This window comes from Saimiri boliviensis, chromosome 16, assembly GCF_048565385.1.
Source record: "Saimiri boliviensis isolate mSaiBol1 chromosome 16, mSaiBol1.pri, whole genome shotgun sequence".
Taxonomy (NCBI): domain Eukaryota; kingdom Metazoa; phylum Chordata; class Mammalia; order Primates; family Cebidae; genus Saimiri; species Saimiri boliviensis.
The window spans coordinates 83,291,031-83,308,025 of record NC_133464.1 but is presented as its reverse complement, the minus strand read 5'-3'; the positions used below and the strand labels follow the sequence as shown (position 1 = coordinate 83,308,025).

General features: G+C 36.0%; 1 protein-coding gene across 3 annotated transcripts in view; it reads left to right on the top strand.

Moving 5' to 3' along the window:
- NUP58 (nucleoporin 58) overlaps positions 1–16,995 on the top strand; it is a 38,556-nt gene that overhangs the window by 4,749 nt on the left and 16,812 nt on the right. For 2 of the 3 annotated variants that reach the window (XM_074387919.1, XM_003919740.4), the window contains exons 2-9: positions 1,253–1,395; positions 2,867–2,902; positions 5,994–6,143; positions 6,768–6,905; positions 8,485–8,595; positions 12,777–12,801; positions 14,089–14,154; positions 14,478–14,652. In XM_074387919.1, coding sequence (XP_074244020.1) covers positions 1,253–1,395; positions 2,867–2,902; positions 5,994–6,143; positions 6,768–6,905; positions 8,485–8,595; positions 12,777–12,801; positions 14,089–14,154; positions 14,478–14,652 — 844 coding nt within the window. The remainder of the gene's footprint in view (positions 1–1,252; positions 1,396–2,866; positions 2,903–5,993; positions 6,144–6,767; positions 6,906–8,484; positions 8,596–12,776; positions 12,802–14,088; positions 14,155–14,477; positions 14,653–16,995) is intronic. The other variant, XM_003919741.4, reaches the window with a different exon arrangement.

The following is a 16,995-nucleotide window of genomic DNA, read 5'->3' as shown; positions in this document are numbered from 1 at the left end:
TTTATCCCCCAGTAAACAGCATGTTCCTTGATTAAGGGTTTAGTCCTCTTTCTGCTCCCTTGCTGTACCTGGCATAACACCTTGTACATATATGTTTAGTTGAATTTATAAGTATCCCTAATGATAACAGTCATAGCAACATTTACTGAAGTTAATTCACCCTGTTCAGTCCCTTAACCCTTATATTTAAAAAAAATTCTGCTAAGTGGGTACCATTAATTTCCATTTTGCAGCTGAGGAAATAGAGGTTCAGAAAGGTCAAGGAACAGCAAGTACCAGAACATGGGAGAATTGGTACTGGAACCCAGCCACGCTACTGGATTCCTCTTACATTTCCTGTTTCATTGAAACATTCCAGGGCTTTTGAGACTTTAAACATGATATTGGGTTCTCTCATGATTATTCTTTATGAAAGGGCAGCAAGGGAAGTAATAACAATGAATATGTAGGATAAAGAGGATTCCCCATTATGCTATGTAATCTCCCTTAACTCTCCTACATAATTTTTTAAGTGTCAACTTGTCAAAATTTTTTACTTATTTTCACAATTTGTCTTCCCACCTTTAGATAGCAAATCTGAACTTTTGAGTCTTAATAAGAGCAGTTGAAAAGTTGTGAACTTTGTTCACATTCACTTGTTTTTATCAGCTGTTCTTTTTTTAAGCTTTTCAACACTCTCTGAATAGTTGCTGCTAATGAACACATAATCCCGAGACAGGATGATTTTGCTTTGCATTTAACTTTTGCCAGGAAATGTCCCCACTAGATTTTCTGTTTTGCTTTTTTTGGTGGTAAGATACGTAACTATATGCTCTCCCCAACCCCACATCACTCCATGAATGTGGTGATGCAGCAACAGAGAGGTAGTGAAGACAACTTAGAATAACTATGGCCATTTAAAAATATGCTAGTTTTCAAAAATTGGTGAAAGCAGAATAATTGTGATCTTTACTTATGATTACCTTGAGTTCTGAAATGCTTATTGCTATAGACTGCTTTTCTTGAAATTGGGTACTATATTTTTTAAGACTTTTACATGTGGGTTTATTTTTAAGGAAGAACAGAAACATTTGAACTTTGTGGGTTAAAGGTAAATTTATCATTGTTTTTGGGTCCTATGACAATGTATTAGATATGTTACATGAATGGAATTATCTTTAGTTAATTTTTATTTTTCTTAAGTAAATATTGGCTCTAGTAGACTTCCTTTTGTGCCTGTGGTTTTTGTTTTGTTTCTGTTTTTTTAAATAAGCAACCCTTCTGTGGGGCTCAATTTTGGAACTCTTGGAAGTACTGCAACTCCAGCAACTACATCTGCTCCTTCAAGTGGTTTTGGAACCGGGCTCTTTGGATCTAAACCTGCTACTGGGTTCACTCTAGGAGGAACAAATACAGGTGAGGAGGATCTGATCACATTGGCAGAGAGTAGGCTTGGGATATTCTTTCCTAAATTCTGTCCTATATCTCCCTTTACAAGGATCATCACTGGTAGTATATCTTAAAAAATGGTAACTACTAAGATGAAAAGAAATATAAGGAATTGGAATCAAGAGCCAGTGATAGGCCCAATCATAGACTGTCATCTATTCCTTTTCTGTTTTTCTCACTGAATTGAGGAAGATTCTCTCTCATTCTCTCTCTCTCTCTCTCTCTCTCTCTTTCTTTTTATTTTGAGATAGAGTCTCACTTTGTTGCCCAGGTTGGAGTACAGTGTCTTGATCTCAGTTCACTGCGAGCTCTGCCTGGAAGATCTCTCTCCTTAAGTATAATGAATTAAAGTAATTTAAATTTTTAGATTATATAATGCAGTGTTTTTCCTTAGTGGAGATTGTTGTTTAAGCCAGCTTTATCAATTTGGAACATTAACATACATGACAGAGTCAGCATTCTTGCTGTAACATAATTTACATTTTTTTTTAGAGACATGGTCTCGCTCTGTTGTCCTGGCTGGAGTACATTGGCATGATCATGGCTCACTGTAGCCTTGCAACCTCTTGGGCTCAAGTGATCCTCCCACCTCAGCCTCCTGAGTAGATGGGGCCACAGGCATGCACCACCACGCCTGGCTAATTTTTTTTTTCTTTTCTTTCTTTCTTTTTTTTTCCTTTTGTAGGGAAGGGGTCTTCTCCTGGTCTTAAACTCCTGGGATCAAGAGATCCTCCTTCCTTGGCCTCTCAGAGTGCTGTTGTTGCAGGCCTGAGTTATCATTCCTGGTCTATAATTTACATTCCTAAGAGATGTTTTACATTTTTGTATTATTAAAGCAGTAAGTGGGAAAAGGGCAATAGGTAAAGGACTTGAAGTTTTCAAAAACAATAAAAAATTTTTGTTTTTAATGCTTACAGCTGGAAAAATAGTGTTTCATTGGAACTGACCATTTAAAAAGTTTGCTTTGTATTTACCCTTCGTTTTCTACCCTCAGAGCCTCTTGGTCTTTCTTACTACTTTTTGCATTGATCTTCCTGCTATGAGTGCATCACATTTCACAGCCATATCTAGAAAATGGAGTAACTACAGGGATAAATAAGAGCCAATTGGTCAGTGAGCTACTTGAGACAGCTCAATGTAGCATTTTGCTTGGAGTTGCTTTTTTTGATCTTGCTTAATTTTGTTATAAGCAATAGTTACTTGCATTTTATAAATTTTTTTCCTTAATCAAATTATATACAGCTAGTAATATGAAAAACAGTGTTATGGGGAAATGCTTGATTACTGGTTATGGTAGCAGATACTAAGATATATATTTTTCTAAATAGAAGTGTTGTTAATCCCTGAGGGTGATTTTAAGTCTTTCCCTTGTGACAGGTAAACCAAAAGAATGTCATCTTAATTGATGAATAAATTTTATTTCTCTTTTTGTCCCCAGGAATAGCAACAACTATAACTACAGGATTAACTCTGGGTAAGAATTTTTGAGGAAAGATCCCAGCTCTGTGGTTTTCTAATAATTTTAACAAATTGAGTGATCTTTCTACTCTTCTCTCTTCTGATACCATACAGAGCTGGGGTATAGAAGAAAGTGTGTATATCACAGATAGTGACTTATCAGAGAACCTTTCAGTATTTGAGTAGTGAAAAAAAGGAATGACTATAGAGTACTTTTATAATTCATAAAAGTATTTTAAATGCAGAAATGTTTTCTTTTTTTAATGTGGAAATTTATTTCATATTACTTTTGTAGTCATTTGACTCCATTTAGTGGAAAAAACAAACTTTAAGTCAGAAATGTTGGAATTAAGCCATGGTTGTTCCTCTAAAATAGTTGTGAGACCTTAGGTAATATTTGGGGGCTTTTAGTTATCTATAAAATAGAGGATATTGAACTGATATCCAAACACATAATACCTTCTGTATTGTTACACTAAAGGGAATGTGAATAACTAGAGTTTCAGCCAGCTTTCAATCTGAATGGAAGTAAATAATGTGAAAGGAAAGGGAAAGGAAATGAAAGAACATTCAGAAGCTCTTAAATTGAGTTTTCAGTTAAGGATTGGCAAACTTTTTTCATTTGGTTGCTACTCCTGTTATTAACAGAAACACAACACATCTGTTTGTCACCAATATTTTCAACTGGATTGGCTACAAAGACAAGCAAGTGAATCTTCTTGTTTTCTTTTTCTTTTCCTCAGACAAGTTCTTCTGTTGCCCAGGCTAGAGTGCAGTGGCATCATCACAGCCTACTGCAACCTCAGACTCTTGGGCTCAAGCAGTCTTCCCTGAGGTTCCCAAGTAGCTAGGACTACAGGCATATACCAGAACACTTGGCTAATTTTTTTATTTTTATTTTTTGTGGAGTCTAGGTCTCACTATGTTGCCTAGGCTGGTCATGAGCTCCCAGCCTCAAGCCACCTGTTCTCCTTGGCCTCCCAAAGTGCTGGGATTACAGGCATTAGCCACCATGTCTGAGTCTTGTTTTCTGAGATTGTAACCCGTACATTATTTCAAAGCACTCTACTCTGGGTGGAACTTCCAGTTGTGGTCAGGGCAATCCAGAAGCATAGTTTCTGGCTTCTCTTCTCTCAGTGATTTCAGGATAAGTCAATGCAGGTCATTCATACATTTCTTCATTTGATATTGTTTGAGCAGTTACTACTTCTAACCATGTGGCTTTGTGTATACATAAAGCCTTGTACATTGAATATTATCTTGTGGCGCTGGTGGTGAAGGGTGGTCCTTGATAATGACCTTGGGAACTGCTAAGGGTTGGAGCAAGGCAATCAGTCTGTTGTGAGGTGAAAGGGATAGGCAGGTATATTAACATAATCTGATAAATGTCCTAAAAGATGTAGGAGAGGCACCATGGAAGGCAGAGGAAGAAAACAGTAGGGTTTACTTTATGGGCAAGAAGCATTTCAGACAGAGGAGTGGCAAGTGCAGAGGCCAAATCATAAAAGCATTCAGGGAAATATGAACTATTTTGTTATTGGAGCTTAGAAATCAGAGGTAGAAGTGGGCAGAGCTGAGATTAGAGGAGCAGGTTGGGACCCGATAGGAAAGGGAGATATATGTCATGCCTTTAGATTGTATTTTGACAATCTAGAATATAATAGGAACCTTAAATTGGGCAGAATCACTAGGATATTTGCTTTGTTTTGTTCTGCTGAGACGGAGTTTCGCTCTTGTTGCCCAGGCTGGAGTGCAACGGTTTGATCTCACGGCAGCCTCCTTCCCGGTTCAAGCGATTCTCCTGCCTCAGCCTCCTGAGGAGCTGGGATTACAGGCATGCACCACCACACCTGGCTAATTTTGTATTTTTAATAGAAACAGGGTTTCTCCATGTTGGTCAGGCTGGTCTAGAACTCGTGATCTCAGGTGGTCTGCCCGCCGCAGCCTCCCAAAATGCTGGGGCTACAGGTGTGAGCCGTCATACCTGGCCCCCACTTTTTTTTTTTTTTTAAGGTAACCAAGATAGTTTCAAGAATAGATTAGTGGTTGGAAGAGACTGATACCAGAGAAATAAAGAATCAGCAGGATTTGTGAGTAATGGAGTACAGGAGAAGGAAGGGATGTCAAGGATGACTGGTTTCTGGCTTGAACTGACCAAGGTTGAGGATTTAGCAAAAAATTTCTCTGGTGAGATATGTAGGAGACAAAGGGACATCAAGATAGGACTAGCCAGTAGGGATGTAGGTGGATGTCAGTTTAGATTTACGTACCTGTAGTTGAAATGATGAAAGTAGATGAGTCATTGGGGAAGTAAAGAAGTAGGAATGGAACTGTAGGAAATGTCATTTAAGACATGAACAGAGGAAAGAGAGGTACAAAAAAAAAGGACTAAAAAGGAAAAGGGAGACAGCTGGGGGTCAGAAGAAAGGAATAGAGAATGGCTCTTGATAGAGTATTAGAGAGGAGGCAGCATTTTTCTGCTGAGAGTAAAGGAAAGGAGGAGGATAAATGTTGCAGTAGCAGGTAAATCTAGGGGTGGAATTAAAATGCATATATTACATCGATTGGATTTTCTTTTTGTTTTTGTTTTTGTTTTTTTTGAGATGGAGTCTCACTTTGTTGCCCAGGCTAGAGTTCAGTGGCGCAATCTTGGCTCACTGCAACCTCCGCCTCCCAAGTTTAAGCGACTCTCATGCCTCAACCTCTTGAGTAGCTGGGGATATAGGTGTGCACTGCCACACACAGCTAATTTTTGTATTTTTAGTAGAGGCAAGATTTTTGGCCTGGCTGGTCTCAAACTCCTGACCTCAAGAGATCTGCCCCTCTCGACCTCCCAAAGTTCTGCGATTATAGGTGTCAGCTACCGTACTTGACCATTCTTTTGTTTTTCTTAACTCAAAGAGTCATCTTTTCCGTGTTCATCATGATTTAGTCTCAACTTTTATTTTCTCTCACACGTACACCCTTCTTCTATTGGCAAAAGGTAGTATCACAAACTTTTAGGGACCCTTGTTGAAACCAGTATAATAGAACACTTACAGGTAAAGGATTTTGTTTGTTTGTTTGTTTGTTTGTTTGTTTATTTATTTATTTATTTATTTAAATAGGAACGCCAGCCACTACATCTGCTCCTACAACAGGCTTCAGTTTAGGATTCAATAAACCTGCAGCATCTGCCACACCATTTGCTCTACCTATTACTTCTACCTCAGCTAGCGGTCTCACTCTTTCGTCTGCTCTGACATCAACTCCAGCAGGTGAGGCAGAATGAAAAACCATTGCATTTAATGGTTAAATTTTGATTTTATCTGATGAGAGAACATAGATAGTCACCTTTACTAAACATAACTTTTTATTTTAATCATTTAGAATTTTGACTACAGAAATTATTGATTTATAAAGAAGAAAAGTGAGCTTTGAGCGTTGAAGCAGGAGAGACTGTCTTGGGAGATAGTCCCTATTTAGAGAGCAAAGCAGGGGAGAGGGCCAGAGAGGTATAATGTAAAGCTGTTAATATTTACTTTGTTTTCAAGGAGCCATTTCATGACAGGAAAAGACAGACTTGGCATAAATCTTGCCTGTCTTATGATTTATTTACTATGAAGGTGAAGTTGGTGGTCTGGGTTGGAAACCATATTGCTGTCTGGAATCAGTTACCTGGTACCATTCTAATATTCCTCAAAGCCCTTATTTCTGTCATTGGTTTTTGCTTTAAAACTACTTTCTCTTTATTCTTAAGTATATAATTTTATCTTTAGCAAGTAGTTCTTCCAAAGAGCCAATTTTATCATGGAAATCAGTTTTTAAAACATTGTTTTTGTATTTTCTATGCTGCTGTTAAATAATACTGCCTTTTGAAAGCTTACTATCTCTTTTTAAAGCTTCCACAGGATTTACCCTAAATAATTTGGGTGGGACAACAGCCACAACTACAACTGCATCAACAGGCCTCTCTTTAGGGGGAGCCTTAGCTGGTTTGGGAGGTTCACTTTTCCAGAGCACAAACACAGCAACATCAGGTAATTGATGGCATTTATTCTCCAGAATAGTAAATACCTATATTTAAATGTACTTATTATTTTGGCCTTTTGAGCAGATGACTTTTTCTTTTTAATCTGCATGTTTCTCTTTATGGAAACTAAATTATAAAATGATGGTTTTCATAAATAATTGGACGTATTACCCATATTTTATTTTATATGTATTTTTTTGTTTTGAGATGGAGTCTCGCTCTGTCATCCAGGCTGGAGTGCAGTGGTGTGATCTTGGCTCACTGTAACATCCACCTTCAGGGTTCAAGAAATTCTCCAGCCTCAGCCTCCTGAGTAGCTGGGTTTACAGGTGTGTGCCGCCACATCTGGCTAATTGTGTTTTTAGTAGAGATGGGATTTCACCATGTTGGCTATGCTGGTCTTGTACTTCTGACCTCAAATGATCCATTTGCCTCGGCCTCCCAAAGTGCTGTAATTACAGATGTAGCCACAACACCCAGCCTATTAGCCATATTTTAGAAAAACACATTTTTGTCTTTCTCAATATTGACTAACTAGATAAGGAAACAAAGAAGAGCATGTTTAAGGAGTCAGTAAACTGATCTAGAGATAACATTTTGTTTAAAAAGAACAACAGTTATATCAGCTCAGGAATGCATGGTCTTACAAAAATATAGATTTATTAGACTGGGCACAGTTGCTCACACCTGTAATCCCAGCACTTTGGGAGGTCAGAGAGGGTGGATCACCTGAAGTCAGGAGTTGGAGACCAGCCTGACCAACATGGTGAAACCTCATCTTTGCTAAAAGTACAAAATTAGCCAGGCATGGTGATGCATGCCTGTAATCCCAGCAGTTGGGGAGGCTGAGGCAGGAGAATCGCTTGAACCCGGGAGGTGGAGGTCGTAGTGAGCTGAGATCGTGCCATCACACTCCAGCCTGGGCCACAAGAGCGGACTCCATCTCAAAAACAAATAATAAAAGAAATATAGATTTATCAGCACAAGGTTCTTGAAATTTTGCTACTTGACTCACAAGTCTACATGAGTGACTTACAACTAACTGTAGTCTGGTCCTTTTTATTTCTTTCGTCAGTGAGGGAAGATTTAAATAAGTACATGAATTCTAATACTTATTTTAAAGTTTTGTGAAAAGAACTTGGGTGTGTGAAATTATATTCAATATGTATTATATTCAAATCCTATAAACTCACACTAGATTATTTTGAAAGTATGCAGTTCCAAAGTGTGATTGGAAGACAAGATGTATTCACTTGAAAATACACCAACTGAAACTGCTTTTGTAAAAGCCCTCTGTAACAAAACCCCTTTATAACAAAGATTGAGTGCCCACATATATTGAATTGATACACTTTATGGCCCCCGTAATAATGAAATATCACATCATCCAAACCACGTATACCATTCAATTCAAGAAAGGTTATCGGTCTTTGGCCAAAACGTGCTCTAAACTTACTTCCCTAAATCAAATATGAAGAAAATCTGGAATCTGACTTTAAAATTAGTGTTAGAGTCGTTTGATCAATAAGGGGAAATTGGTGTAGTCTTTCAATGACATTTATAAGTGGTGTTTGATTTATTTATAGGACTAGGACAGAATGCTTTAGGCTTGACTTTGGGAACTACAGCAGCTACTTCAACTGCAGGCAATGAAGGCCTTGGTGGCATAGATTTTAGTAGCTCCTCAGATAAAAAGAGTAAGTAATGCCATTGTAATTTTATTTCTAGCAGTCTGGGTTGCTCAAAATTCCTTTGTGTGGAAGATTAGATATTCAGTAGTCATAGTTTTTACTTTTAAATTTGTTTGCATTAATATTTCACAAATAGTTCACATATTTTGTGTGTATTGTGCATTTAAGGTTTTATTTTTATAGTTAACAGATTTGTATGTACATGTGACTTATATAGCTATCTTAATGTGTATATGAATATGTATTTTTAAATTGGGATCATGATACATATGCAGTATTGTTTTGTAGTCTGTTCTTATGTAACATATCAGAAGCATTTGTCAGTGTCGGTAATTCTTTTTAAATATTTTAGTGCTGCTTAATATCAGTTTTATGGATGGATCATAATTTAGTCAACCATTGTTCTCTTGTTAGATGTTTATTTACAGATGTTCTACTCTGGGAGATAAAAAATTGGGCATCTTTTTCTAAAAAGGCAAAAGAATATAGTAGTTTAAGAGTGTCGGGCCGGATGCAGTGGCTCACGCCTGTAATTCCAGCACTTTGGGAGGCCGAGGCGGGTGGATCACAAGGTCAAGAGATCGAGACCATCCTGGTCAACATGGTGAAACCTCATCTCTACTAAAAATACAAAAAATTAGCTGGGCATGGTGGTGCGTACCTGTAATCCCAGCTACTCAGGAGGCTGAGGCAGGAGAATTGCCTGAACCCAGGAGGCGGAGGTTGCAGCGAGCCGAGATCGCGCCATTGCACTCCAGCCTGGGTAACGAGCGAAACTCCATCTCAAAAAAAAAAGAAAAGAGTGTCTACTCTGGAGGAGAATTGCCTGGGTTCAGATCTTGGGTCATCTGCTTTGTGAGCTCAGTGACCTTATTGAAGTTACTTATACTGTATGCTTTAGTTTTCCGTACCTGTTAAATGGTTTGAGGGTTACTATTTGTAAAACCTTAGCAGAGCCAGACACGTAGGTGTCTCCTTTTATTATCAGTGTTTGTTTATATTTTTGGTTATTTCTTGTGGAAAATACCTAGAAATTGGACCATTGGCTTAAAGAGAGGGATATTTTGGAGACTGTTAGTATATCGATTATGAAATTGCCTTCCCAAAAAGATTTTACCAGTTTACCCCCTAACCAGTATGAAAACACCTTTCTTGCTTCGCCCCTGCCACATTGAATATTGGTTTAAACAATTTGCTAATCCAAATTCATTTTGAAAATGTTTTTATTGATCTGTGTGTTGCTTTGTTTTGTACCATCTCTTCTGCTTCTGACGAAAGCATGTTTCACTAGAATATATACCATATATACTGTATATGCTAGGGTATATACATACATACTGAACTTCTCTGAAGAATGAGATAAATGGATGAAGGTATGAAATAGTGTCCGTGTAGCTGTATTTTTTTTTAAAACTGGACACAGGTTTTATTATAAGGAGATACTATTCTAGGGTGAATTACTATTTTAAAAGTTAGAAAATCTTTTTAAACTTTTTTTTACAAAGTTCAGATATCTCTTTCAGTGAAAATTGGCTAATTTCTAAACAGAGTTTGTTTTTACTTAGTTTTCTCTGTAGCAACCCCATAATTAGAAAAGAAGTTTTAGCAGCTTATTTATTACTCAAATGGAATAGCCTGTTACCGTTGTTATTACTTTTATTTTAAGCATGAGAGTACTTCTCTATTATACTTGTTTTTAGGCTCCATGTCAAAGAGCAGGCTGAGTCAGAAGAGTAAGGTAAATAAATGTAGGAAATTAATCTTCCCTCCTCTGCCCCTCCCCACATCTTCCTGCTTTTATAGTGTACCTAAGATAGAGTTGAGCAAGGAAAATATATAGAATAAATGTAATAAATGTTTTAGATATGACATTAAATTTTATAAATATGTATATACAAACATGCATATAAAAAACTTGGGCCTGTTTCTACCATGGATCTCTGATTATTACATCCCTGTTTCCTTTTATCTATTGCTCATATCAAGGGATTCTTTTTTTTTTTTTTTTTTTCTTAAATCCAAAAGTTTTCTCTTTTTCTAGTAGCTATGTCATTTAGCCTGGGCCCTACAGTACTAGTGTGGGATTTAACCGGATGGAGAGTAGCAAAAAATAGCATTCAGTGAAGACGGGACAGCATTGAGTGAGTCTAGAGATGAGAAGGACCTTTTGAAGAAATTGTAAAGGCCAGATTAGCCATACAGCAGAAAGATGAGGTTCTAGAAGTTATGGAGATCTTGTTTGCCGTGTTGAGTTTTGCCATTATGTTAATACCTCAGGCAATTTGGGTCTATTAAAGGGATTTCATGAGATTTGTATTTTAGAATTAAGAGCATTCTGACAGCCATTTGGAAAATAGCATTCAGGAAGGCAAGAATAGAATGGAAAACTGTTAAGAAGCTTTTGTAGTGGTCTACGTGTATTACTGAGGCAAAGCTAGGTAGACCAATTTGAGTCCATGGTAATCAGGGATTCATGATAGAAACAGGCTCAAGTTTTTTATATACATGCTTGTGTGTACATAAGTATTTACAAAATACAACAAAATGTCATATCAAAGAAATAACATACTAGTCAATTTAAAAGTTGGTGAATTATTTGGAAAAACAAAATTAAATCCCTATTTGTATTTCTATGTCTCATAAAATTTAAGACATCATCTACAGAAGATAGGTGGCAATTTCAGAGATACTAAAATATGAAAGAAAAAAATCTTAAAATCAGTGAAATACAAAACATGGAAACATAAATTACAGTTGGATGAAAGAGGTAAAAAAGTAAAACCCATATACAGAGGTAAAAGGTACTTGAGGAAAGAAATGCCTGATTTTTTGCGGGGGGCGAGGAGGATACAGAGCCTTGCTCTGTCACCTAGGCTGGAGTGCAGTGGTGCAATCTCACCTCACTGCAACCTCCATCTCCCTGGCTCAAGTGATCCTCTTACTTTAGCCTCCCAAGTAGCTGGGACCACAGGTACACAGCACTATACCTAGCTAAATTTAAAAAAAAAATTGGGCCAGGTGCAGTGGCTTATGTCTGTAATCCCAACACTTTGGGAGGCTGAGGCAAGGTAGATCATGAGGTCAGGAGATCAAGACCAGCCTGGCCAAGATGGTGAAACCCCGTCTCCTAAAAATACAAAAATTAGCTGGGGATGGTGGCAGACGCTTGTATCTTAGCTACTTGGGAAGCTGAGGCAGGAGAATTGCTTGAACCTGGGCAACAGTGGTTACAGTGAGCTGAGATCGTGCCACTGCACTCCCATCTGGGTGTTGGAGTGAGTCTCCATCTCAAAAGAAAAGAAAAAGTTTTGTAGGGATAGAGTTTTACCCTGTTGCTCAGGCTGGTCTCCAACTTTTGGGCTCAAGCACTCTGCCCAAAATGCTTGATTTTTAGGTGCTTGTTTTTTCACATTTTAACATTTCTGAAATTGAGATATATCTTACAAGAGTCTAACTTTAGAAATAGATACATGAAATTATGTAAATGAAACAAATAATTAATATGCTTAATATTTAAACAGCTCTTATAAATAAAAATACCTCAAGAAAAGTGTGCAAATTACAAATAGGCAGTTCACAAAAGGAGAAATATGCTTGTCTCATGAGCATTTGAAGAAAATGATTTTCTTCACCAATACTATAAGAAATGCAAACTCAGAATTATTATGAAGTGGCATTTTTCAACTACATGACTGGCTAAAGTTTTTTAAAAAATATGTCCATTGTTGTGAGGGTGTGATAAAGAACTTATTCATGGCAGATAGGAAAGTAAACTGGGATCATTGTTTTAAGGGATTGCCAGATTGGAAAAGTTCGGGTAATCTGACATAGTATTCTATATTGATAGGGGCTTAAAAAGTGTCAGGTGAAGTTATCAGGAATTAAACTGGTAGGCAACAACATAAATTATCCATACAGGATATTTTTCATGGAAGATGGTTGAGAAAGGAAGATTCTTGACCTTGAAAGTAGATGCACATCTGCCATTTATCTGCTTATGTGTACCCATAAAATGCTGTTCTTCTGGGTTCATGATGAGTCCTGACATCACATGATGTTTAAGAGGCAAGCAAAGAAATGCTTAGCAGTTTATATTTATACTTTAATTGTGTTCATTTAAAACTTGTATTTGGAGTATGTTGTTAAATTACCTATTTTTTTTACATGAAGCTTCTTGAATTTTCTAGGTGATAAAACAGGAACAAGACCAGAGTAAGTTCACAAATTTACCTTTAAGACATTTTAATTAAAGAGTTTAACTTAATAAATTGTAGGCAGATGGTATAATTGGAAGTAATAGAATCATATGTTTAGGAGAAAAAGGGTTTTTTTAAACAGTATTTGTTAAAAGTAAAGTAATAGACATGTTCTGGAAAGATAATGAAAGGTCAAATCTTTAGCTTTTAGTCTTTAAGAAAATTTAAAACTATTTCTTTCTAGAAAGGTGTTTGTTAGTTCCCTAAATAATACAAATAAATACAAATGTGTGTATTTATTTCTTTAGCCTATTAAATATTGAACAACTCCTGGAACTTTACTTTTGGAGCATTTTATATATATATATATATATATACACACACACACACAAACACATAAACACATATATGCACACACATATATGTACATACACACACATACATTGTGTGTGTGTGTGTGTGTGTGTGTGTGTGAATGTGAATTATTGTGCCAGTCCCATTTTATGCCCTGGTGTTTTCAGTGAAGGGAGGAGTCTCCATATACATCATGTATATGTTTGATGATGGTCATTCTTCTTATTACCAATTATATTTTCTCACATAGTTTGTACTGTATTAAAGTGTTCACAAATAAATGATAAAATTCACTCCTTACAAACATCTTGTTTATATTTTAGATTACTGTTTAAATGAAGAAGATTAGAGAGACTAAGATCTGCCTAAGGGTTATGAAGTCTAATTCATTATTCCATTGCTGTATACCAAATTTCACTTTTTCTTGTCCTAATTAAATATTTATGATTCCTGTAAGCTCTGTGCAGGTCTTATTTTTTCATTCTAATGCATGTTGAACTAATTAAAGTTATTTTTCAAAAGTATTTTGAGCATCTCATTTTAAGTTTTGTAGACTTCCTTTAATGAATACATTAGTATTTTGGAACTGCACAAATTGTCAGGCAGAATCTAAGCCAGAGGGAACTCAGTGTAACAACTTACCCAATTTGTAGTATTTTCTGATTTTTTTTTTTGTTAACATTTAGTCAGATGCTTTTAAGTATGTTTTTAATAGATGCTAATCTTCTTAGATAAGAAATCTCCATGTCAGATGAATTATTAACGTTATTTTATAGATCCTATTTTATAAAAAAAAAATTTATAAAAAACTTTGAAATCGTCCAAAGAAGCTATAAGAGCTTCTTTGGTATATTTTCTTGTATCTTAATACCCTAATACTCTGTTAAAACTCAGCTGTCAACTTTGTAAAACCTTGGTGATCTTAATACAGTTTTTACATTTTTCTTAGGGATAGTAAAGCTCTGAAGGATGAAAATCTACCTCCTGTCATCTGCCAGGATGTTGAAAATCTCCAGTGAGTGTCAAATGTAATTAGATACATAATGCTTGAAGAATTGTAGAATATTTAACAGGAGCATCACTTCCTTCTAAAATTGCATTCTAGAGGAGCATCTCTTAACTCGGGTTAAAATGTTAATGCTTTTAGAAATCAGAAAGCAGAACGACAGGAATGAAAATCTTTAACTGCCATTCTGTAAAAATGTATGTGAATGGTAGATGAATTTTTCATTTTGTTTCCTAAAACACTTGGACTGTTTTAAGTATACTTTTTTTTTTTTCTATAGGAAATCAAAGGTATACTTTTTTAAAACTCAGTTTTAAATATATACTTTTTAGGAAGTTTGTCAAGGAACAGAAACAAGTTCAAGAAGAAATTAGTAGAATGTCTTCAAAAGCAATGCTTAAGGTGCAAGAAGATATTAAAGCTCTGAAGCAGCTCCTGTCATTGGCTGCCAATGGACTACAGAGAAACACTCTCAACATTGACAAATTGAAAATAGAAACTGCTCAGGTATACTAACTTATGGTCATTTTATCATAGGGTTTTGTTTTGTTTTGTTTTGTTCCCAAAATGGAAATAGGGTTTTTTTTTAAGTTACAAAATTTGATACAGACATACTGGTAAAAAACAGGATAGCTCATATACTTTAATAATGTATTTCTATTAAGTATTTTCTGTATACAGGACAGTATCCTAAGCAATTTGTATCTGTTAAAATGGATTTCTGACAAGGCCCTACAAGGTAGGTATTATTATCCTCATTATATAAATAAGAAAACAAGCACAGAGCTTTGTTAGTAAATTGAAGGGCCTAGATTCAGACCCTGGTAATCCAACTCCAGAGCTTATACTCTTAACTAACTAGGTTTCGTAAGAGTGGTTGCTGGCTAAATTTGTGTATTATATAAGATGAAACATAGCTAGTCGGAAAATAATTTTTTAGAATCTGTCAGTTATTAAGTAAAAATTGTATCATCCTATGTGGATATTAAATTTGAGTGATGACTTGCAAATCATGGTTAAATCTTAGTTAATAAAAGTAGTAGGCTGGGCACAGTGGCTCACACCTGTAATCCCACCACTTTGGGAGGCCAAGGTGGATGGATCACCTGAGGTCAGGAGTTTGAGACCAGTCTGACCAACATGGTGAAACTCTGTCTCTGTTAAAAATACAAAAATTAGCCAGGTGTGGTGGCACATCCCTGTAATCCCAGCTACTTGGGAGGCTGAGGCAGGAGAATCACTTGAACCCAGGAGGTGGAGATTGCAGTGAGTTGAGATTGTGCATTGCACTCCAGCCTGGGCAACAAGAGCAAAACTATGTCTCAAAAAAATAAAAATAAACAAAAATAGTAATGTGGCTAATGTTATCTGTCACTAATATCTACTTGTTTTTTCTCCTTATGATATAATGTACAATACATATTAAATATAATATGTAGTCTTTTTCTACATTAGTGGGAAAGGATCATAATAGGTGATTTGTGTTTTATTTATCGTAATTACAGAATGTACTTGATCTCATCATAGCTGTCTAGAAATCTTTCTGTAAAGTTGTCCCTGTTCTGCTAGTGAACTTCATGCATGTGAGATTTGCTTTTTTACTGTGGATTTCTCAGAGGGCTGGGATCTTCATAAATGAAGTGGTAGTATTTTAAGTAAAATTTTTAAAGGTGCTTTTGAGTCTTTAAGTCCACTATTGGAGAATACCTTGTGATCTTTTTAATAACTGTAATGGTTAAAGGGATTTCAAAGACTTTATTGTCTATTCTCAGATTTCCTGGTCTCTTAACACATTTATTTGTTTAAATATGAATGTAATACAGGTTGAGCATCCCTAATTCAAAATCTGAAATGCTCTAAAATACAGAATTTTTTGAGTGCTAACATGGTGCCACAAGTGGAAAATTCCACACCCGACTTCATGGGATGGGTTACAGTTAACACTTTGTTTCATGTACAAAATTATTAAAATTGTATGGTTACTTTCAGGCTGTGTGTATCAGAAACATAAATGCATTTTGTGTTTAAACTTGTGTTCTATCCCCAAGATGCCTCATTTTATGTATGCAGATATTCCAGAATCAGAAAAATTCTGAAATTGAAAACACTTGGTGGTCCCAAGCTTTTTGGATATGGTATACTCAACTTGTATTGCCCCATGTTTCCTCTCCACTTAATCTTCCTAATCCATGTATGTCCTTTCTAGGTAATAGAGTTAGTTATGTTTTTATATTGGAGAATGTTTAGACTGTGATTAAACATTACATGAAATTATATGAAATATGTGAAATTATATATGTTATATAGAATATGTCATTTGAGGAAAATAATGGAGGAGGCAAATTTGAGAAAGAAATGAATGCTATAATGGGACCCATTTTAATTCTAAAACTGAATGATTCCACTCACCACTGTTTGTGGAGTAGCTGTCATATAGTGGGCATGTTAATAGTCTTTTAGAGATAAGAAGACAACTCCAAAGGTACTGAAAATCTAGGAGGGTGAATAGAATGATAAAAGATTGAGAAGAGCATAAAGGTGGCAAAAGAATAAGACATGGAAGTCAAAGTTTCCTTAAGGAAGGATCATCTGAGCTGAATTTCAGGAATTGTGTAGTGAATGTATGCTGGGCTTACTAGGTGATGAGTTGGCAGGTGCAACAAACCACCATGGCACACGTTTACTTATGTAACAAACCTGCACATCCTGCACATGTACCCTGGAACTTAAAAAATAAAATTACATTTTAAAAAAAGATTTTTGTTTCATGCTCACCAGGTTAAAGAGGAAGGAAAAAAAAAAGGAGAAAAAAGAAATAAGAAAAATAATTTTTTTTACATTTTGATCTAA